This window comes from Pongo abelii, chromosome 4, assembly GCF_028885655.2.
Source record: "Pongo abelii isolate AG06213 chromosome 4, NHGRI_mPonAbe1-v2.0_pri, whole genome shotgun sequence".
Classification (NCBI taxonomy): Eukaryota; Metazoa; Chordata; class Mammalia; order Primates; family Hominidae; genus Pongo; species Pongo abelii.
In genome coordinates this window covers 157,853,876-157,873,887 of record NC_071989.2, presented here as the reverse complement: position 1 = coordinate 157,873,887, position 20,012 = coordinate 157,853,876, and the positions used below count along the sequence as shown (strand labels likewise).

The window sequence follows — 20,012 nt, the reverse complement described above, 5'->3', positions numbered from 1 at the left end:
GATTCTAGGGGTTGAGGTATGAATACAGAGATCCCCCTCCTCCCTGAGTTACACACACAGCCAGAGGAAGATGGCAGAGAATTTCCAGGGCTTTCCTCCATCGCTTGCAGGCCCTTGAATGAAATCCATGGGGTCAATCCCTGGAATCCTGACCAGGGATCCCAGAAGCCTGAGGGAGGCCATCTCTGGGCAGGAAGGGCAGATTTCTATCCTGTATGACACTGCCACTTCCTCCAGGACACGCACTCGAGTCTCTCCAGCGCTTCCCTGCTTGCAGGGAGCACCTTGGGCAAGGGCTCAAACACCTTCGGGGGGCTGGGGATGGGTGAAGTCCACATAAAGGGGCACAATTATATATCAACTTAATTCTCTATCAGCTGAATTACCTGGGAGTAGGGAGATAATGTTCCCAGCGACTTAGAAGTGAAGAGTTTGAAGGCAGTTGTGGAACAAGCAGAAGGAATGAGAGGAGGACGAGAGGAAGGACAGAACATGGTTAGATGGCTCGGCAGAGAGGGTCTGCATCAGTTCCTTTGTACCCCTCTCCAGATGACTGCCTCGCTGGGAATTCCAGAGGGTCAGACTACTGATGGGAGGCATGAAACCTCGAGATTATGCCCGCCTTTTAGGAAGGGAAAAACCAAGGCCCAGAGAGAGAATACGAAGGCTCAGGGCCACTCAGGGCAGAAGTGGCAGGGACTTGACTTGGACCCAGGCTTCTGTGCTGCATGCTCAGGGCTATTGTCACCATCCTTCTCTGTCTCTCTACTGGTTCATGACCCCTCTACAGTTCATAAGGACAATGCCCAGGGCAGGGCACCCAGCAGTCAGCACCCTGGCTAAGCAGGGGCCAGGCTGGGGCCACCAACAAGGGAGTTGAGCTGGTGGCTGGTGCAGCAGCTGGAGATGGGATGTCTCGACTGAAGAGGGCAGCGGTTCCTCAGCTCCAGCAGCTGGAATGCCTGCCCAGCATTTACACAGCATCTTAATTTTCCAAGAAAGTCAGAAATGCAGATTCTTACATGAAATCTCCCAGCGTTTACATGTTGACAACTAGTTTGCATTTTCAAAAGACACTTTGTGAGTGAAACAAAACAAATCTGAGGGCTGGCTGCAACCTGTGGGCCCTGGTTTGCCATCTCTAACTGAAGGACAAGCGGCTTCTACTAAACACTTGATCCTCCTCTCCTGGTACATTTCAGGGGCCGGAAACCAGAGAATCTCAGCAGTGGGCTCTTCAACCAAATGGAACCCAAATCCCTTAGAGAGGAAGGGAACTTGCCTGAGGTTACAAGTCCAGTTATGGTGGAGCTGGGACAAGAACCTGGGTCCCTGCCCACCAGGACAGGCTTCTGCTGCCTCAAATTAACTCAAGGGGTCTGGGATAAGGTTAGAAATCTTCTAGGATATAGACTGCCAGGACCTCCAGGGTAATTCTGCCCCTGACCCCGCTGCCATCTCCAGAAAACATTTTCTCTTGTTTAGCAACCATTTAATGATTTCAAAAGCCATCTGTTACTGAGTCTTTATAAAAGTGTCTCTTCCTTTGAAGAGACACTGGGGCTAAAGGCCAGATGCGAAAACCAGAGAACATGTCTGATTAGACATGTTATAATCAGGGATTATAAATCTAAATGGCCATTGAGACTGGCAGGAGATGAGCGCCTTGGGCTGAGTACATGAAAAATTCCTACAGTATAAGAAATACAACAGCTTGAGTGATAAGTGGTCACAAGCTCTCAGCTTCAATGCTGGGATTAACAGGGAGTAGGGGGACTGGGGAGAATGGAAAGCTCATGTCCTGTCTATAGGGGGTGCTGCTTCCATCTCCAGATGGCGGAAATGTAGGTTTAATGTTGTCAGCTCTGGTTTTTCAAGAAGAGCCAGAAAGCCAAATGAAATCTCTTCGTTTAAAAAATGTTGGCCATAAATCCCAGTGTAGAAGAGTCTGGGAGCCAGCATTGTGGAGGCCAAATTGTCTGTGATGGAGAGGGCTGGGGACCCCAGCAGAACCTCCTTTCCTACAATAGCCCCAGAGAGAAGGGCAAGACGCAATACCTCTCCATAGCCACATCTCTCCAGCATCTCGTCGGACGTGTATCTGGAATGAGGCTCATAGGAAATGAGGTCGGGACGTTGTACCTCGTAGATAGACTTAACCTTGGGGAGAGCCGCCAGGTCTTTGTAATTAAGGATCTCATTATCCACTTTAGCCTAGGGAAGAGGGAAATGGACAGGAAAGGAATAGAAAGATAGGAGGGAAAACGGAATGCAGAGAGGAAACAAAAACAAGATACAGAAGGAACGAACTTCTCCAGTTTCCACCACAAACAGAAGATTAGGATCAAATTGAAGAATAGTAGAATGTTAGAATAAAAGTGGTCTTAGAGGCCATCCATTCCAACAGGGCTAACATTTATTGAGCACATATTGTTTGTAAGCCCTGTGCTTTACAAGAATTATATCCTCTAGACGTTGTAATGCCTCTGTGAAGTATATGTCAATATCATTTCTATTTTCTAGCTGAGGAAATGGAGGCTCAAAAGGTTATACAATTTGCACCACTAAGCTAATAGATTTGAATTCAGCCTGAACTACACAGCCTGGGTGCTGACTGCCTTCCGATCCCACAGAGTGAGGACATCCCATTTCACAGCATCCTTGAAGAAGAAGATGAAGATGGTAAAGACAAAAATAATCATGATAGTAAAACACTAGCTAACATTTGGTGAGTACTTATTATAAGCCAGGCTCTGTACCAAGTCCCTTATATAGATTAACTCAGTTCATCCATACAACTCACAACTCTAGTAGTAGGCACTAACATTAACCTCCTTTTGAATAAGGAACCAGAGGCACAGAAAAATCAATTAACTTGTCCAAGGCTACATAGCTAATAAGTTGCAAGAGCCCAAATTTCAACACAGAGAGCTTGCCCTTTTCAGCAGCCTCTCCTGTCTTCTCGGGATGGGGAGTTCACTGTCTTACACCATCAGAAGGCTGCATTCAGAAAGCTGCTCCTTCCATTGAACTGAAATGAGCCTCTACCTTCTGCTTGACTTTGGCAGAGTTCAGCCCTCTAGAGCCGCATGGATTGAAAGAAAGCTTCCCCTTGCATGTGACAGCCCACATCTCATGGCTCCTGAAGCCATGTCTTTTCCACGGCCATGTCCTCCAGCTGTTTCCTCTGTGACCTGGTGTTTGCTATGATCAACCAGGATCTGTCTTGAAAGGTCCTGAGGTGCTGCAAATTACAATAGAGGCTGCTAGATAGAGAATCCAGAGACTGTATTAGTCTGATAACGTTCTCCCAATACCATAGGAGCCAGGTATAGTCTCAGGGCCAAGACTACTTTACAGGGAGCAGCATTCATAAATACCTATAAGCTGTGCTATTTTGAAAACCTACCAAAGCTCTTCCACTATTGTATCCCTGCCACATCAGCACTGCAATTAGGGCAGTGTTGCTTATTCTCTGTTGCCCCTAGACCCAGTGTCCACCCTTCCTTGCCTGGATCTATGTCCTGAACACTGCCTGGGCTGTATCACAGGCTCTTTTGCTCTCTGACTTTCAGCTGGGTTTAGCCAATGGGATGCACCAGCAGAGACTAGAGGGTGAATGGCAAGAGAGGCTGGCACACTTATTCCCCTGGCAACCTTCCTGGCTGGCAGTGGGCTGGGCCTGACTCTCTCTGGAGGCTGGGCTTCCCCAGCTCTTGCTAGCTTTGGTAATGCTGTTCCCTTCCCTCATCTCTTTAGGTCCAGTGTGGTAACCACATCATGTTGCTGTAGTCCCTGGATACGTCACTATCTCCTGTGGGTCCACTTAACCCTGCCCACACCTCCGTCATGAAACCTTCCTCAGTTGAGCTCTTTGAGGTAGGCTACCTGATTTCTGCCAGAGCCTGTCTGGTACAGACACCCACATCTGCACCAGTTCTGGGGGTGTGTGGGTAAAAAAAGCCTTTATTAGATGAGAGTCCACTTGCTGAAGTAATTGCTGCCTTTTGTCCTGGCTGTTAGATCTTGACCTTGAGAGCTGTTGGCATCTTCCAAACTCATCTCGACCTGTGACTATTCATTTTGGCACTTTACCCCAAACCTCAAAAATACTAAATTTATATTTCTTCCTATAGCCACTTTGTTTACAGGGCTATAAATGAGCCTCAGGTCTAGAGACACACCAGTTGATCAGAGGCATCCTAACATAATTAGCCAGGAAGGAAGGAAGGAAGAGAACACATGGGTCAAAGCCAAACCACCTGAAGATGATTCTAGAAGTCAGTGGAGATGGAGTAAAGTTTGAAAGTTTGAAAGAACCTGCTCATTTCAGGTTCACTGATAATTCTATTTGAATATAAAATCTCAAATGTCTATTAAAACTAAATTAAAATCCATCTTTATGCTTGTTATTGCATCTATCCAAAGCAGATGGATGAATATTTTTCCAAATTTGGAAGCCATGCTTGGGATGGGTTCACTGAAAACAGGGCTTCTATGACATGTTCAGTCATTCCCAGGAGCAGCTGAGCATGAGGCATCATAAATGGTGAGAGCACGAGAGGCTGGAAGGGGAGACACATGCCTCTGCTAGGATGTGAGGGACAACTGATCTCAATGTGTAAGCCCCTAGTTGGAAGGCACAAGCGCAGGTGTTTCTAGCTGCCATCATAAATTCCATTCTGTAACTGAGTTGCTCATCACAGGGGCAATTCTGGGAATCTTTCTCCAGGACTCCAAGGTGAACATCATCAGGGCTTAACTTATTTCACAAAGGTTTACAAGGCCCCTCAGTAGCACCGGGGAAACCAGCTTGTGATGAACAGTATTACAGTGCAGCAGCTTCTTGAGTGCTCCTGTTCTAGTAACTCTCTTCTGGAAACATACTCATATTTGTCAATAACATTCTCACTGTGCATGCCTGGAAACTAAGCCCATTAATCCTGCTGTGGTCTGGCCCCATTCACAGTGCCAGGGAGACTATCACCTTTCTTGCTTTAGACAGGAATCTTCAATGAGTACAGCCTGTGATCAAAGCAGCTTGTCTTTTTTGACAGCCACATGGTAGTATTGACCCATACTGAAATTTCAGTCAGTGATAACTCTTAAGTGTTTTTCTTTTTTTCTATTTGACCAGAGAAGAAAGGAAAGGTGCCCATAGTCCTGTCAATGGGCATTATCCAGGGATCAAAGAGGAGACTGGATGTGGATTTGAAGTAATTATCTAGCAGTAGTGGACAGGGCCACGGCTGGCTGGTTTGCTGTCTGTATCTAGAGCTTCTTGTCTGGAATGGGTTTCTTGTTACAGACCATTTTCCCCACATTTCTGGTCTTCTTGGCTCCTTTGGCTTTTGGAAGGCTGGAACAGTCCAGAGTCAATCAGATTGAGGTTTTCTGCTCGTTTCAGTTTTCCCTCGCTCTGCATTTCCCACCTCCTTTAGCTTATTTCTGTTTATCCCTCTGCTTTGAGTTTAATGTTTCTTCCTCGGGATGCCTTCTCCCAACTAGTCTTAGATTGTCAGGTCCCTCTGTTTATCTGTAGTATCATCAGAGGACCCCGTGCTTTTCCTTCCTGGAATTTATAACTGCAATTGATGATTCATGGCACTATGTGTTCAATGTCATGAGGACAGGCATCAAGTCTGTGTAGTTAATCACCATTTCCCCAGAGCAGAGCACTGCACTTAGCAGAGTAAATGCTTGGCACATGTTTGTTGAATGAATGAATGACATATATAAGGGGCCTCTGAGGTCATTGAACTCAACTTCTGTCTCTTCTTCTACATCCCTGGAAAATGATGAGTCTCTCTGTGTTTGAATGCCTGTGGAGATGGGAGCTCCGACACATGGAGGTGGGTCTGCTCCATCCCTGGACTTCCCACATGATTAGAAACCTCTTCCTTATGTTTGCAAATTCTTTACAGCCATGTTTCCACATGTGTATGTGGCTTCCTTCTCCTTTCTGCCTCCTTATCACCCACCACTATCTCCACATCAATATTCCACCTAATACCTATTCAGAATACCACTTTGATCCTCAGTTTTTTCTTGCTCTCAGTTAAGTAGTGGGAAACGAGGCGCCTTGTATTGGTTTTAGAACTCAGCAAGGGCTCTTGCTGTCATTGTACTTTCTTTCTCGTGCTCCATGGAACTCTGCATTATCCCTGAAACTCTGGGTTTACTAGACTGTTTGCTTCATGAGGGCAGGATCTATGTCCTCCCTGTACCCCACTGGATCCTCAAGAGCTGGTACAGAGCCTAGCACATGAAGAGCATGCATCAAATGTCAGCTGGATGAAAACCTGAGAGCTCCCTCATCCTTAGTGACTCTTTAGATACCAGGTCAGGAATAAGGAAGGGCCTTTGGTGGTAGAAAAGTGATACATACGCAGATGACTCGGTTGGGTGACCCAATGCTGGATCCAGGGGGTGAGATGGAGGTTTCAGATGTCCGTCTATGCTATGGGAGAGATGAAGACAGAAAAGGTGAGAAGCTGCAACCTGAGCTTGGTGGGGAGGGTGAGACAGGGGGTTAAGAATGCAACATTAGCAATACCATTAAAGTACTCTCTGGCTACTTCTGTACTTCCTTTTTATTCTCTGCCTTTTAAGTCAAGGTCTGAGTGTGAATGAGACCTAAAATGCAAGGACTTCAGGCTGTTGGGGGCAGAATATGGATTTATTTTCTACGTATTTGCAGCTAGCAGTCTAAATAGGAAATTACTCATAAAACTTTTCATTTTGAGTTATCCCAGTCAATAATGTATTTCTTTAAAAAAATAAAATTGGTTAGTATTCATTCCTTCGGAGTTTGTTTATTCAAAATGTAAAAGTGGGTTAAATTTCATGTAATTGCACAATTATGCTGATTCTTTACAGTGTATTAATTGCAAATTGACATCAACTTAAGTGATTAAAAAAAAACTGTCTCTGAACAATGGCAATGATGGATTAATAGCTTCCTTAGCAGAGCAGCATGATGCCAGTCTTAATGCATAAGAGGGTGCCTGCATGATGTAAAGGGATTAGGAATCAAGGACCCACGGGTGAAGTATGTGGTCTTAGGCATCTTGGATTCTTGATCTGTAAAATGAAGAGGCTGAGCTTCAGGATCACTTGATTCTCTCCCAGTTTTCTCATCCTACAATTTAAAGCATTCTAAGTGGGGCTATAAAGTTTCCTAAACTGTGGACTGTGAACTAGCGGTGGTTCTGGGAAGATGAAGGTGGAACATTTGATAATACTGAATCATAGAGTTAGAGAGTAAAATCTAACATTTCAATCCCCTTGATAGATCAAGGAGGCGGTCTCAGTTTGGTGCTAATACATTTCAACAACTATCTCAACAATTGCCAATTTCCTATTTTATTTTTGAGACAGAGTCTCGCTCTGTCATCCAGGCTGGAGTACAGTGGCACAATTTTGACTCACTGCAACCTCTGCCTCTCAGTTTCAAGTGATTCCCCTGCTTCAGCCTCCTGAGTAGCTGGGATTACAGGCACGTGCCACCACACCCAGCTAATTTTTGTATTTTTAGTAGAATTGAGGTTCCGCCATGTTGGACAGGCTGGTCTCGAACTACTGACCTCAAGTGATTCACCCGCCTTAGCCTCCCAAAGTGTTGGGATTACAGACGTGAGCCACCACTCCCAGCCCAATTTCCCTTTTTAAACAAAGAGAGCGCAGGCAACACTGTCTAGCTAGAATTTTAAACATTTATTCTTAAGAATTATTTCATTATCATTGAATTTATTTTATGATTACCTTCTATTTACAGCAAGTATTACTGGTTTCCACGTGGCAATATAAAGTTTTATTTTAAAATAAGTTTAGTTAATAAAAAGTAGTGACTTGATATAAAGAAAAAGATTAAGTATATAATGAAACAGGTGGTGTACAGATATGGCAACAGGCATCAGGGTTGCAGAGGATGACTGAAGTTTGGGAAATGCCACCAAAGGGGAGGAAAATGAAGAAAGGGACAAGTAGGTCTTATACCTTAAATGGGAGAGGGTCTTGGAAGAAACAGGGAAAGAAATTCAGGGCTTAAAAAATAATTATGCATCAATAAATTGGCTCTTTCAAAAAACTTTCATTAAGTGGATGGGATAGCAAGGAAGACATGTTTAACTAGCTGGTCAGAAATTGTGCACTTGCTTTTCTAGTTGGATAGACTCTAGCAGGTAACACAATAGAGTCCCAAGGGGTCAACTTGATATCCGGGGGCCAGGATGTAAAGACCCCATTCCCTATCCCCCAACACACACCCCAGGTGTCTCCTCCACATCATCAAAGACCCAGAAGCCGGATCCTTCCTGCAGCCTGGAAGGCTCAATCCCTCTCTACAGTATCAGGAACCCAGATTCACAAGCCTTCCTGATATTTGTCAGAACACAGTAATTCAGAGGGACACAGGACCTCAGCTGGCCCAGCGCGTACCTGGGGATGTCGGCTGTGCTTTGTTACTGTAGGCACATCATCACCTCTTTAGAACCGGTTTTCTCACAGGCAAGGCAAAGATAGAATTTCTTGCCCATCTGCTTCACAGGGTTAAAGAAGTAAAATCGGACAGTGGCTGTGAAGATGCTTTGTAAACTGTCAATTACTGTGACATTATTAACTATTATTATTAACGAGTGACCTTAGGCTGGGAAAAACCATGGCGAGAGCGTCTCAGCGAGGCCGCCATCTTGCTCAGCAATGGTAGAGTTACAGCCTTGCCCCAGAAAGACAAAACTCACATGATACAGTGCTTTACAGTTTTCAGAGTGCTTTCACATCCGATGTCTTAAGCCCCTCAAAAACCCCACGGGGCAGGTGTTACCGTTAGGGAAATCCAAGGACACAGGCACACATTTGGGAGTGTGCACACTGAGGAATGCTGACCCTGTCCCAAAGCACAGCTCCCTTAACTTGTGGCAGAAAGTAGCAAAGCAGGAGTGCTGGTCTGGAATCTACTAGCTTGCTTACCTTTAACTTCTTCTCTGCCCGGGCTGCCTGTTTGCAGATGGGGTGCCAAACCTCGGAACCTAAGGGGTCATGAAAATAACGAAGACTCAGACCTTTCAAACCCTCCAGCACTCTCTCCATGCCCCACTTTGATTTACTCCGTGGTCAGCGTATGTCCCTTACACATCTGCCAGAAGGGCCCCCTTGGCTTTCCCAGCTCCCTCCTGGCACCTCTCAAACCTATGCGACCACTCACATCCTTTTTCTGTGTGTCCAAATCCTACCCGTTTCTCAAGGTCTAGGGCTCACATGACATCCTCTTGCAAACTTTCTTACCTGCCAGCTGGGAGTGACTTCTCTCTCCTCTGTGATCCATAGTTCTTTGTGTCTCTTTCCACACATACAGCCTTAAGGCACAGTAGCTTATGGATTTTTCATTTCCCACTAAATCAAGAGCTTCTCCTGGGCAGGAACTGAGCTTTATTCATTGCTACATCTCCCACAGTCCCCAGCACGGGACTTTGCTCTTAGATAAGATCCGTACATGTTTGTGGGGTGACGAGATGAGTGCATGATTGGCAGTGAGTGACACATAGCAGGTGGTCAATAAATATTTGTTGAATGAATAAATGACAGTGTGGATAAAAAAGAGTGACAGAGCATGGTGAACTCCAGCTTTCTTTTCTCTTAAAGACTTATGATGGTCTACCAGAGCTATCACATTTAGGGGTGAGGAGGTGTCATGGTGTATATTCCACTTGAGAGCATTGCCTTGACCTGCTAATTCCTCAGAGACTCCAGACTCTTCAAATTTAGTATACTGCTAATGCCCACATTTTATTGTGGATGGGGGTCCAGTTGGCCAGCCCCAAACCCGAAAGGCCAATTTGGAAAGGCATGAGCAACAGGTGGCTGCTCACATGTTGAGAAGCAGCCCCAAATATGACACATTCCCCAAAGGAGGGACAGGTGTCCTGGATTAGAAGGAAAAATAGGAACATATTATCCCTCTGGAGCCATTCCCCTTGTAACCAGCCCTAAAAGGAAAGGAGCCAGCAATGGCTGGATTCCTGAGCATCCAGATGGCATTTGTTTGTCTGACTTTGTTTCTAGGATATACTTTATATTATGCTTTGTTGCCTGGAACCCCCAGGACCGGAATACTAGCTAAGGGATGAGATGGTGGTGAAAGGTCAATAATTCGGAGTGGAAAAGAGAAGAGAGGCCTGAAGTGAGGAGGCCTGTGTTTTTTGTCTCTGCTCAGCTTCTAACACATCCTCTCTCTGGGTCCCGGTTTCCTCATCTGAAGAACAATAAGGTGGGGATTTGGATGGCCTTGAAGATTATTTTCATCTCCAAGGTTCTAATTTTACGGGCAGTTTTGTCTTTTGTGGAACAAGAATCTTTGATTTTTGTCTGCCGACATACTTGGGTATTCCTAATTATTCAACTGGGTTTAATTCTTTCTAAAGTAAAATGCAATGGTTCTCAGAGCCCAGTAGAGGGACTCTGAGTCTGTGGCTTGATCCAGCAATCACAGGGTGTGTCCACTACCAAGCTGTGTGTTGGGATTCTTACTTTAGGGAGTTATTAGAGAGAGCATTTCCGGTTCCTCTCTGAGTTGCTTCCGAATCTATCAGGAATTGTTTATGACTGTGGCTGTGGCAGGAAACACATGTTACAGGTCACTGTAGGAAATGGATGAGATGGACACAGAGGTCTGAGGAGGTCATGAACTTAAGTTAAAGAGGCATAGGAAAGATCAAGAGGGCAGAAGTCCTCATGTGGGGAAATAATGTGTCAAGCGAGGAGGTCAGACTAGAGGGTCTCTTTTTCTTTCTAACCCCATGACATTGGCATTTCACTCTCAAATAAAACTGAGCCAAAAATGGCCATTAACTTCAGCACTCTGCATACTGGAAAGCATATTTACATAAGAAACAAGGAGAGGAGGATCAAACAAGAAAAAAATATAATTAGAAATGAAAAAATCAGAATTTAGGAGTTGGTAGTATATCTGTAAATAAAAGAGGCTAAAAAAAGTTAGTTGGTAGCTAGCAATAAACTTAGATAAAGAATGCAAGAAAAGATGATTTGTTCACGAAGACCCCTGTGAAATAACGGTCTTCTGAGCTTATTCCCTTGGCCAATAGCTCAACAATGTGACATTAACAGAAGGATAACATCATGGTGAAGAAGATGGTTATTCTCTTCCATGGACTTTATCCCCAGAGCCAAAAACAGTGCCTGGCCCATGTGTGTTTAATAAAGAAATGCATGTGAATGACTCATTGGACCCTACCTTTGTATTTTTTTTCAAAAAGATACTAGGTAAAATGCACCCACGGGAGGATGGTGACCATCCTAGGAAGGGGACTCAAAGGCAATTCTAAGGCTGGGTCTTTACCCTGAAGAAGAGACTTAACAGAATGGTGAAAGCTGGTTTCACAGATTTTAATGACTCTCTGTAGGAAGAGGCATTCATTTGTTTTGCAAGTCTTATAAAGTAGAACTAGGACTAAGGGCACAAGGTTCAGGGAAGGAACATTTAACACCTAAGAACTGAATGGCCTTATTCAACTGACAGTGAGCCCTTGTCCCTAAAAGTATTTAAGTGCACATTGGGTATGTAAATGCTCAGCAGCGATATTAGGAAGGAGACTCAGCACACAGTACTTACACTAAGGGATGTTTACCAGCTCCCCAAATCCTTAGAGATTCTGTTTCCATCTTAACAGGTTTTACTGTACCAAGAAGATATTTATTTGCCCCTATCCATTTATCCTGATAAGAATGTAAATTCTATGAGGAGAGGGATTCATGTCTATCATACCTACAGATATATCTGCAGGAACCGCAGATTCTCAATAAATACTCATTGAGTGAATAAATAAACAAAAGAAACATGGCATTCTATCTTAGGCAGTTGGCTTCTCTAACTTGGGCCCAGAGATTTGGACAAGTAGTACAATGTAGACTCTGATTAGACAGCTACAACTCCAGACTGAGTCTACAAGCATATTCACTATATTGGGGTGTGTCAAACTGTGACCTGTGGATCACCTGTCTTGCAGCCTGGTAAAATGCAGATTACTGGGCGCCTCCTGCAGAAGCCACTGATGCCAACTCCCTGGAGGTGGGACCTGGGAATCTGTGATTTAACAAGCTCCCCAGGTGATTTTATGACTCATAATTTGAGAACCACAGGGCTAAATACCAGATAACACTCTAAATTTATTTTCTTGGAATGTTATGTGATAAAGAAACCAATTTTACAAGACAGAGCTCTAGCTTTTTGTGAGTACATTTTCTGCTTGTTCAACTCCTGGTTCCATGAGTCACATTCTCTTGTCCTCTGAGATTGTCACCCACAATTCCAGGCTCTGCAGTTAAAACCTACTATGAAGGTTATGGAAGTGAAGGATTAGCTATTTCTGTATCAGCTGACTCAGAGATAGAGATGTGAATCTCCAAAACTATCTGTCAGCCAGGTATTAAGGCCATTTTTAATCATTAGCAGAGTCAGCAGTCAGTCTTATCTCTCTGACTGGTTATAGCACACTCCACACCTGTAACATCTGGGGCTGATTTAATGTTGGGGAAGCCACCCACCTCTCTGCTGCACCCTGATGTTAAATTTGCCAAGGTTTATTTTATTTATTTATTTTTTTTGAGATGGAGTTTCACTCTTGTTGCCCAGGCTGGAGTGCAATGGCATGATCTTGGCTCACTGCAACCTCCGCCTCCTGGGTTCAAGTGATTCTTCTGCCTCAGCCTCCTGAGTAGCTGGGATTACAGACATGCACTACAACACCCGGCTAATTTTGTATTTTTAGTAGAGACGGGGTTTCTCTATGTTGGCCAGGCTGGTCTCGAACTCCCAACCTCAGGTGATCTGCCCGCCTCGGCCTCCCAAAGTGCTGGGATTACAGGGATGAGCCACCGTGCCCGGCCAGTGCTTTTTGTTTTTTAATGCCAAAGCTGGAGCTGGTATCATAGTCTTCTAGAATGTTGGCATTCTAGAGGTTACAAGTACAGTGATTGAAAGTGGTCCATTGGACAGTTCTGTTTAGTAAGCATGATTTTAAACAGTTCTGAGTCTGAAGGTTTTTAGATACTGCAGGTCACCAGTGACCCTCCCTACTTTCTGACTCCCAGCCCTTCCCACTCCTTGACGTGGGCATTTGAGTTTTTGGCCTTGACCCTAGCTAGGGCATTCACTTACAGCAGGTTTCCTCTCTGGATCTTTTTTTTTTTTTTTTTTTTTTTTTTTTGAGTCTCGCTTTATCGCCAGGCTGGAGGGGAATGGTGCGATCTAGGCTCACTGCAACCTCCGCCCCCAGGTTCAAGCAATTCTCCTGCCTCAGCCTCTCAAGTAGCTGGGACTACAGGTGCATGCCACCACACTCGGCTAATTTTTTGTATTTTTAGTAGAGACAGGGTTTCACCGTGTTAGCCAGGATGGTCTCGATATCCTGACCTCGTGATCCACCCTCCTCAGTCTTCAAACTGCTGGGATTACAGGTGTGAGCCACCACACCCGGCCTCTGGATTTTTTTTCACCATAGCAGGATGAGGTTTCTCAGACCTCTGCCTTTATGACAGCAGCACTATCTTTGTGGCAGTAGACTGGGAGGAACCTTGGAACTGCTCCTTTAAAATCTCCATGCACATAAACCAACCCAAATGCCCATCAATGGGTAGATAAAGAAATGAGTAGATAAAGAAACTGTGATATATACATGAGTATATAAATGATATACATGAGTATATAAATGATAAAGAAACTGTGATATATACATATACACACACACATATTATATATATACACATATTATATATATACATATGTATATATATATGATGGAATACTACTCAGCCATAAAGGAAACAAAATAATGGCATTCGCAGCAACCTGGATGAAATTGGAGGCCATTATTCTAAGTGAAGTAACTCGGGAATGGAAAACCAAACATTGTATGTTCTCATTCATAAGTGAGAGCTAAGCTATGAGGAGGCAAAAGGATAAGAATGACACAATGGACTTTTGGGACTCAGGGGGAAAGGTTGGGAAAGGGGTGGGGGATAAAAGACTACAAATCGGGTGCATTGTATACCGCTCTGGTGATGGGTGCACTAAAATCTCACAAAACATCACTAAAGAACTTCCAAACACCATCCTGTTCCCCAATTACCTATGGAAATAAAAAATTAAAAAAAAACTTCATCCACATAAACAAATGTGGTAGATCCAAAAATGGAATATTGTTCAGCCATAAAAGGAATGACCTGCCGATACCTGCTATGATATGGATGAACCTAGAAAGCATTATTCTCAGGGTGAGAAGCCAGTCACAAAAGAACATATATTGTATGGTTCCATCTGTAAGAGCTATACAAAATTGGTAAATCCATAGAGACAGAAAACAGATTGGTGATTGCCAGGGTTTCGGGGACAGAGGAATGGGAAATGACTGCTTAATGGCATGTATGAGGTTTCCTTTTGAAGTGATGAAAATGATTTGGAACTAGATATAGGTGGTGGTTGTACAACATTGTGAATGCACTAAAAGCTACAGAATTGTGCACTTTAGAATGGTTAATTTTATGTTATGAGAATTTTACATTAACGTAAAAATTTCCCACTCCTCTCCTCCCAGCAGGTGAATTGCTTCTGTAGACCAAGGCACTCTGTTCCTCCTTTGCTACTGAAAGTGCCAAACTCGGCCGGAGAGAGGAGTGAACACTGATATTGAATCTGCCCTGTAATAACAACAGTGTGATCATTATAATCTTGGGTGTTAGTAAATCTTTACTGGTATCAGGCACTCTATGCATCATTTCATGTAATATACTTAAGGGGTTCCAATCCTGGCTACATCACTTACTAGCTGCATTGTCCAGAGCAAGTCAGTTGCCTCTCTGTGCCTTGGTTTCCCTATTTATAAAACAGGGATGACAACGGTATCTGCCTCATAGGTTTGGTTTGAGGATTAATGAGTTAATCCATGCCCAGCACTTAGAACGGTGTCCGCCTATGTCAGGGACTATATAAGTGTTGGGTATTGTTGTTCTTATTGTCTCCTCTCCTCCACCTACAAAAATAATCTGTGTGCCAGGATCTAGTTTGCGTAAGGGGAGAGCAGTAAAAGGGAGACTTGAGGGGAGCAGGGAGCTGGGGCCTGGGTGAGCGAGGGGGCTGCAGCACATGGCAGGCTGGCTATGCAGGTGGAGTCACTGAACAGAAGCCTGGCTTGGTTGCCAGCGCACCCTCCTGGGAGGTTGGGCTTGTGCCCAGGGACAAGGGCACCTCGGGAGAAGTGGGAAAGACTGACTTGCCTGGAGCTGACATGATGAAGTGGGCCTGAAGCTTAATAAAGAAGTTGGAGGGAGAAAAGTGCTTAGTTACCATGAGGCTGGTTACTATGGAGGATATCGGGCAGGATGAGAAGAGGAGAATGGCAATTCCGAGGTGCCTTGTAATTCACGAGAAATAATAGGTGCTGATAATAACAGTTGGGACAGTAATTAATGTATATTGAGTGCTTAGTATGTGCCAGGCCCTAAGTATTCTTATTATTCCTATTGTTACTATTATAACTAATATTTATAGAGTGTCAATACCAGGCCTTGTGTCACACACTTTATAACAATAGTGCTTAAATATAAAAAATAATAACTGCCGTTTATTGAGTACATACGCTGCACCTTATGCTAAGTATTCTTAAAAATGATGATAATATTGACAACAGCAAGCACTTACTACTGCATTACATCATGGGAATGGCCATTTCTATATAACCGGCTGGTTGTCATGAGCTCAGACTGGCAGAACCAGCAATGCTAGGCCGTGCTGAGTCTTTACCATGCATTCATTAGTTCATTTAATCTTCACAACAGCCTTGTGAGATGGAGCCTAGCCTCATCCCTCTTTACAGATGGGAAGTTGGGGATTAGGGAGCTTGGATGTCTAACCTGCTTGTCCGTCTCTGTCTCCCCACCCTGGCCTGAGTGTGGGCAACAGGTCCTTAGACTCTCTGGAACTTCTCTGCTGAGCCTAGCGGGACATGCTGCCTCTCTGCACTGATGGTGGCTGGGGGCTGGCCAGGTCCTCTGTCCTACTGCATGGAGGCAGCCAGTCTGGGCAGGAGATCATGGGGCCAAACACAAAAAGAAACAGGGAAAAGAACCACCTGATGGTGCTCACGGGCCCCTCCACCCAGCTGTGCTGCTCCTAGACGCTTCTTAGTTCTGTGAGCCGATCAATCTTCTTTTGCCTAACATAGCTTGAGTTAGGTTTCTGTCACCTAAAATGTCTAGACTAATAAAATGTCTCATCGAGCTAAAACCTGAATATCTGACAAGCTCTTGACTTGCCCAGCAGGCAATTTTGTTTCTCAGAAAATAGAGGAAGTAAGCCGGGAAATTGCTACTCCAGACCTAATTCTGACCAACATGGACAAATTGACTGCTGAAGTCGATGTGACATGTGATAGGTGAGATGGCCACATCGGCATGAGTCTGTGGTGACCTGAGAGGAGAAGCTGGAAACAAACTTTAGAAATACAAACCTTAAGCTACTACACTGTAATACTTTCTATATGATTCAAGATGCTTGGTAACCCTTAAAATCTAAAAAAAAAAAAAAAAAAAAAAAAAATGGCAGCTCGTCAAAAATTAAAATATACTCTATTTAAAATGAAATATGCTTAGTAGAGTCAGACTTTAGGAAGTATCAATTTAGTACTGTAACAGAATATGTCTGAAAAATCTAAAATTAGGTAGTAGGATTGGGGAAACATAAGATTTAAAGTTTTTAAGCACAACTCCTACAACCTAAGCTGTCAGTAGAGAGATCCAATTTAAAGTAATAATGCTAAACTATGAAATTATAGCAACCAATACTACAATAGTGCCTTTTAGAGGGTGGTTTCATGAAATGCGTAGATGATGACTGAGGGCTGGCGTTCCACAACCCATAACAACGGGAGGCCCTCACTTGAACATCTCTTAGCTTAGTGAACCTTTTCTGAGTTACATCCCAGCCATGCCAGAAATACACAGCTCCTGAAATCAAGACCTTGTATGCTCTGAGCTAAAAAAAAAAAAAAAAAAAAAGTAATCTGAAATAGATTCAGTTACACAAGAGAAGGGTTTGGTGTAATTATCAAAACAAGCCTTTGAGACTCTGTTTCGGATTTGTGTTAACACAGAACCAAGTCTCTTCACTTTATTTTGGCCCATGGACACCTCTGAAAATCTGATGAAAGCTATGGACCCTCTCCCTAAAGAAACACACCTACCATGCAAAATTTAGCAAGCAATTTCAGAAGACTCATAGAGTTCAAAAGGCTGACCATGAACCAGTTTAAGAATTCTGGTAATAGATATAAGAAAATTGCCTCCAAGAACTCTAGCAAGACAGGCCCACCTTGGCTAAGTGGCGTATGCTCTTTAAACTTTCATTCTCATCCTCTAAAATGAGGACATTAATAGCTTTTAGCTGACAGGGTTGTTGTGAGGATAAAATGGGATACTGTGTTTGAAACTCTTAGTACAGTACTTGGCACATAGTAAATGCTCAACAAATACCAACAAATAATAATTATATTAATAATAATAATAATAATAAAATGATGGTATTTTATTATTAATATTTTTATTATCATTATTATTGGTGAGACCTACAATTTGTTATAATACTTTTCTTTAGCAGAGTGAGGTTTGTCCAGTATTTTATAAATGATTTCCTGCCTTGTGGGTTTTAGTTAAATATACAAATGATAACAGAGAATTGTTTAAAAATGTGCAGCTGAACTTGCGTAATTCCAGGGTTATTGTCTCAGGTCTTAGAACAGGGGGGTATTTGGTGTAGACAGAAGGGGAGAAGAAGAGTCTATTTTCTCCCTTTTCCTGGGTACAGGCACATTTAGAACAAGAGCAAAATTTGTCTCATGAACCACATTTGGGATTTTAAAAAACTCTCACTGATCTAGTAACTGCAACCTTTGGGATTTCAGTATAAGTTTTGCCCTGAACCTGCAGCATTTTGGCCATTATTTTGCTGCACAAAATGAGTGACCTAATTTCCTGGTGAAGCCCAAATGAAGGGTTTGGATAACAAACAGATTAGATATTTGGCATCTTTACAAACACAGTTAAAAGATTGAATACACAACAGAACTTAAAACAAATAAAACTTGCTCTTGTCTCCTGGGGCCCCAGAAGTTCTCCTCCAGACAGACGTCAGACTTCTCCTAATTAGAGCCCATCAGAAAGCCATCACATAGCAATTAAAACACAAACAAACTCACCCAAAGAATCTCCCAAGGACCATTTGCCAGTACCATGCTGTGTCCAGCTCCAGAACTGACAAGGCTGGGTTTGTAAGCTTTGCAGGCATCCCAACACTCATACCCTCTTATATAAGTTGCTTTGTGGAGTCCCCAGTGCCTTCACATTCACTATCTCCTCTAATGTTCATGAGGACCTTGTGGCATATGGTTGCTCTCTGTGTGCCAGGTAAGTGGGCCTGCCTCAGTTTCTCCACCTCGTTCTGCTTCCACCCACCCAGGGAAGGCCTTTGCACTCGCTGTTCTCACTGCCTCCTCAATCTTCCTGCCCTTTTCAGCCTCCCACCTCCTACTCATTTTCAAGGTCTTGGCTTGAAATATCCCTTTTTAGGGGCACCTTCCCTGGCTTCCCAGACTAGAGCAGGGGCTTTATAACACATGCCCATTATTCAAAACTTTCTCTGTGCAGTACTTGTCACAGCTTGTCATTGAATATTTACACTTCTATTTGGCACTGTCAACTTCTCTTTCCAGAGAGTGAACTCTACCAGGGCAGCAAGCATGCTTGCCTCGCTCATCTCTGAATGCCCAACATGTAGCAGAGAGACTGGCACATAGCGTGGCCCCCAGTTTCAGTGGATCAATGAAAGACAGTGATGTTATCCTCATTTTACAGGTGAAGGAAGAGACCCAGAGAAGGAAGTCACTTCTCAAGGTCACAGCCTATTAGTGGAATTGCTGACGCTTGAACCCGGGAGTCCTGGCTCTCAGCCATTTCTTTACACTCCTGAGCTACCCAGGAGCAGGGTTTTCTTGCCACTTCTGGGGGATATCATATTGAATCCATCTTGGTGTCCCCACTTGGTGAGGGTGTCCAAGGCCCAGATCTCAGTGGTAGCAGAACCCCCACAAGACACCCACAGCCCAAGTGAGCGTGACTCTAGCACTGCTTGGCCTGGTCCCCCTCGTTCCAGGATCACTTAGCATCCTTTGAGGCAGGTCCTTGAACGCCCTGCAATTACTCCCTCTCTCCCAGGAGCCAGGAGGAGAGGGATGGGGATAATTAATGAGACGGTGACAGGCCCATCTTCATTACTAAGAATATCTCCCACCCTTGGAGGCATTTCCGCTATAGGTTTAATGGTGCATTCTCTCTCAGGATCACAAAGCTGTGCACTTTACTTCCTTGCTTAACTCTTTCAGCACCTGTGGGAAGTTGGAAGAGTGAAAGCACTAACCTGTGAGGCTGTGAGCTCCATGAGGGCAGGGCCTTTGACTGATTTGCTCACTGCCACACCTTCAGTTGTGAGAACAGCAGCAGGGACACAGTAGATGCTCAATAGATATTTGCTAAATGAATGAATGAACTGGGAGCTTCTCATGTGTCAGGAAATCACTACACCTATATCTCATAGTAACTGTTCTTGGTCTATTTTACACACTAGGCAGCCAAGTTTCAGAGAGTTATGAGACTTGCCCAAGGTCAAAAACTTAGTAATCAGTGGAGCCAGGATCCCCGCTGAGGCACTCTGGGTCAAAGCACCAAACATGGTAAGATTAAGATTAGGAATTCAAACAGGGAGGCAAAGACGTGGTTTATTCTAGTGATATCCAGGTATGGATGAGAATGGGAGGGCAGTTTCAATACTAGGAGGTGTGTTCACCGGGGAAGGAGGAGAGGAATATTGTGCAACAAATTTTCAAGCCAAGTGCAAACTCCAGGTTCCCACGGTGGTCAGGATGAAGGCATGGTGCAGGTTGTTGAGCCTC

At 44.0% G+C, this 20,012-nt stretch overlaps 1 protein-coding gene across 16 annotated transcripts in view; it reads right to left on the bottom strand.

The window, feature by feature from the left end:
* Positions 1-20,012, bottom strand: part of ABLIM3 (actin binding LIM protein family member 3) — a 119,260-nt gene that overhangs the window by 21,135 nt on the left and 78,113 nt on the right. For 15 of the 16 annotated variants that reach the window (XM_063723911.1, XM_063723921.1, NM_001133255.1 and 12 more), the window contains 2 exon segments: positions 8,971-9,029; positions 6,389-6,460 (listed from right to left, as the gene is read on the bottom strand). In XM_063723911.1, the coding sequence (XP_063579981.1) occupies positions 6,389-6,460; positions 8,971-9,029 (131 nt within the window). 16 annotated transcript variants of the gene reach the window in all.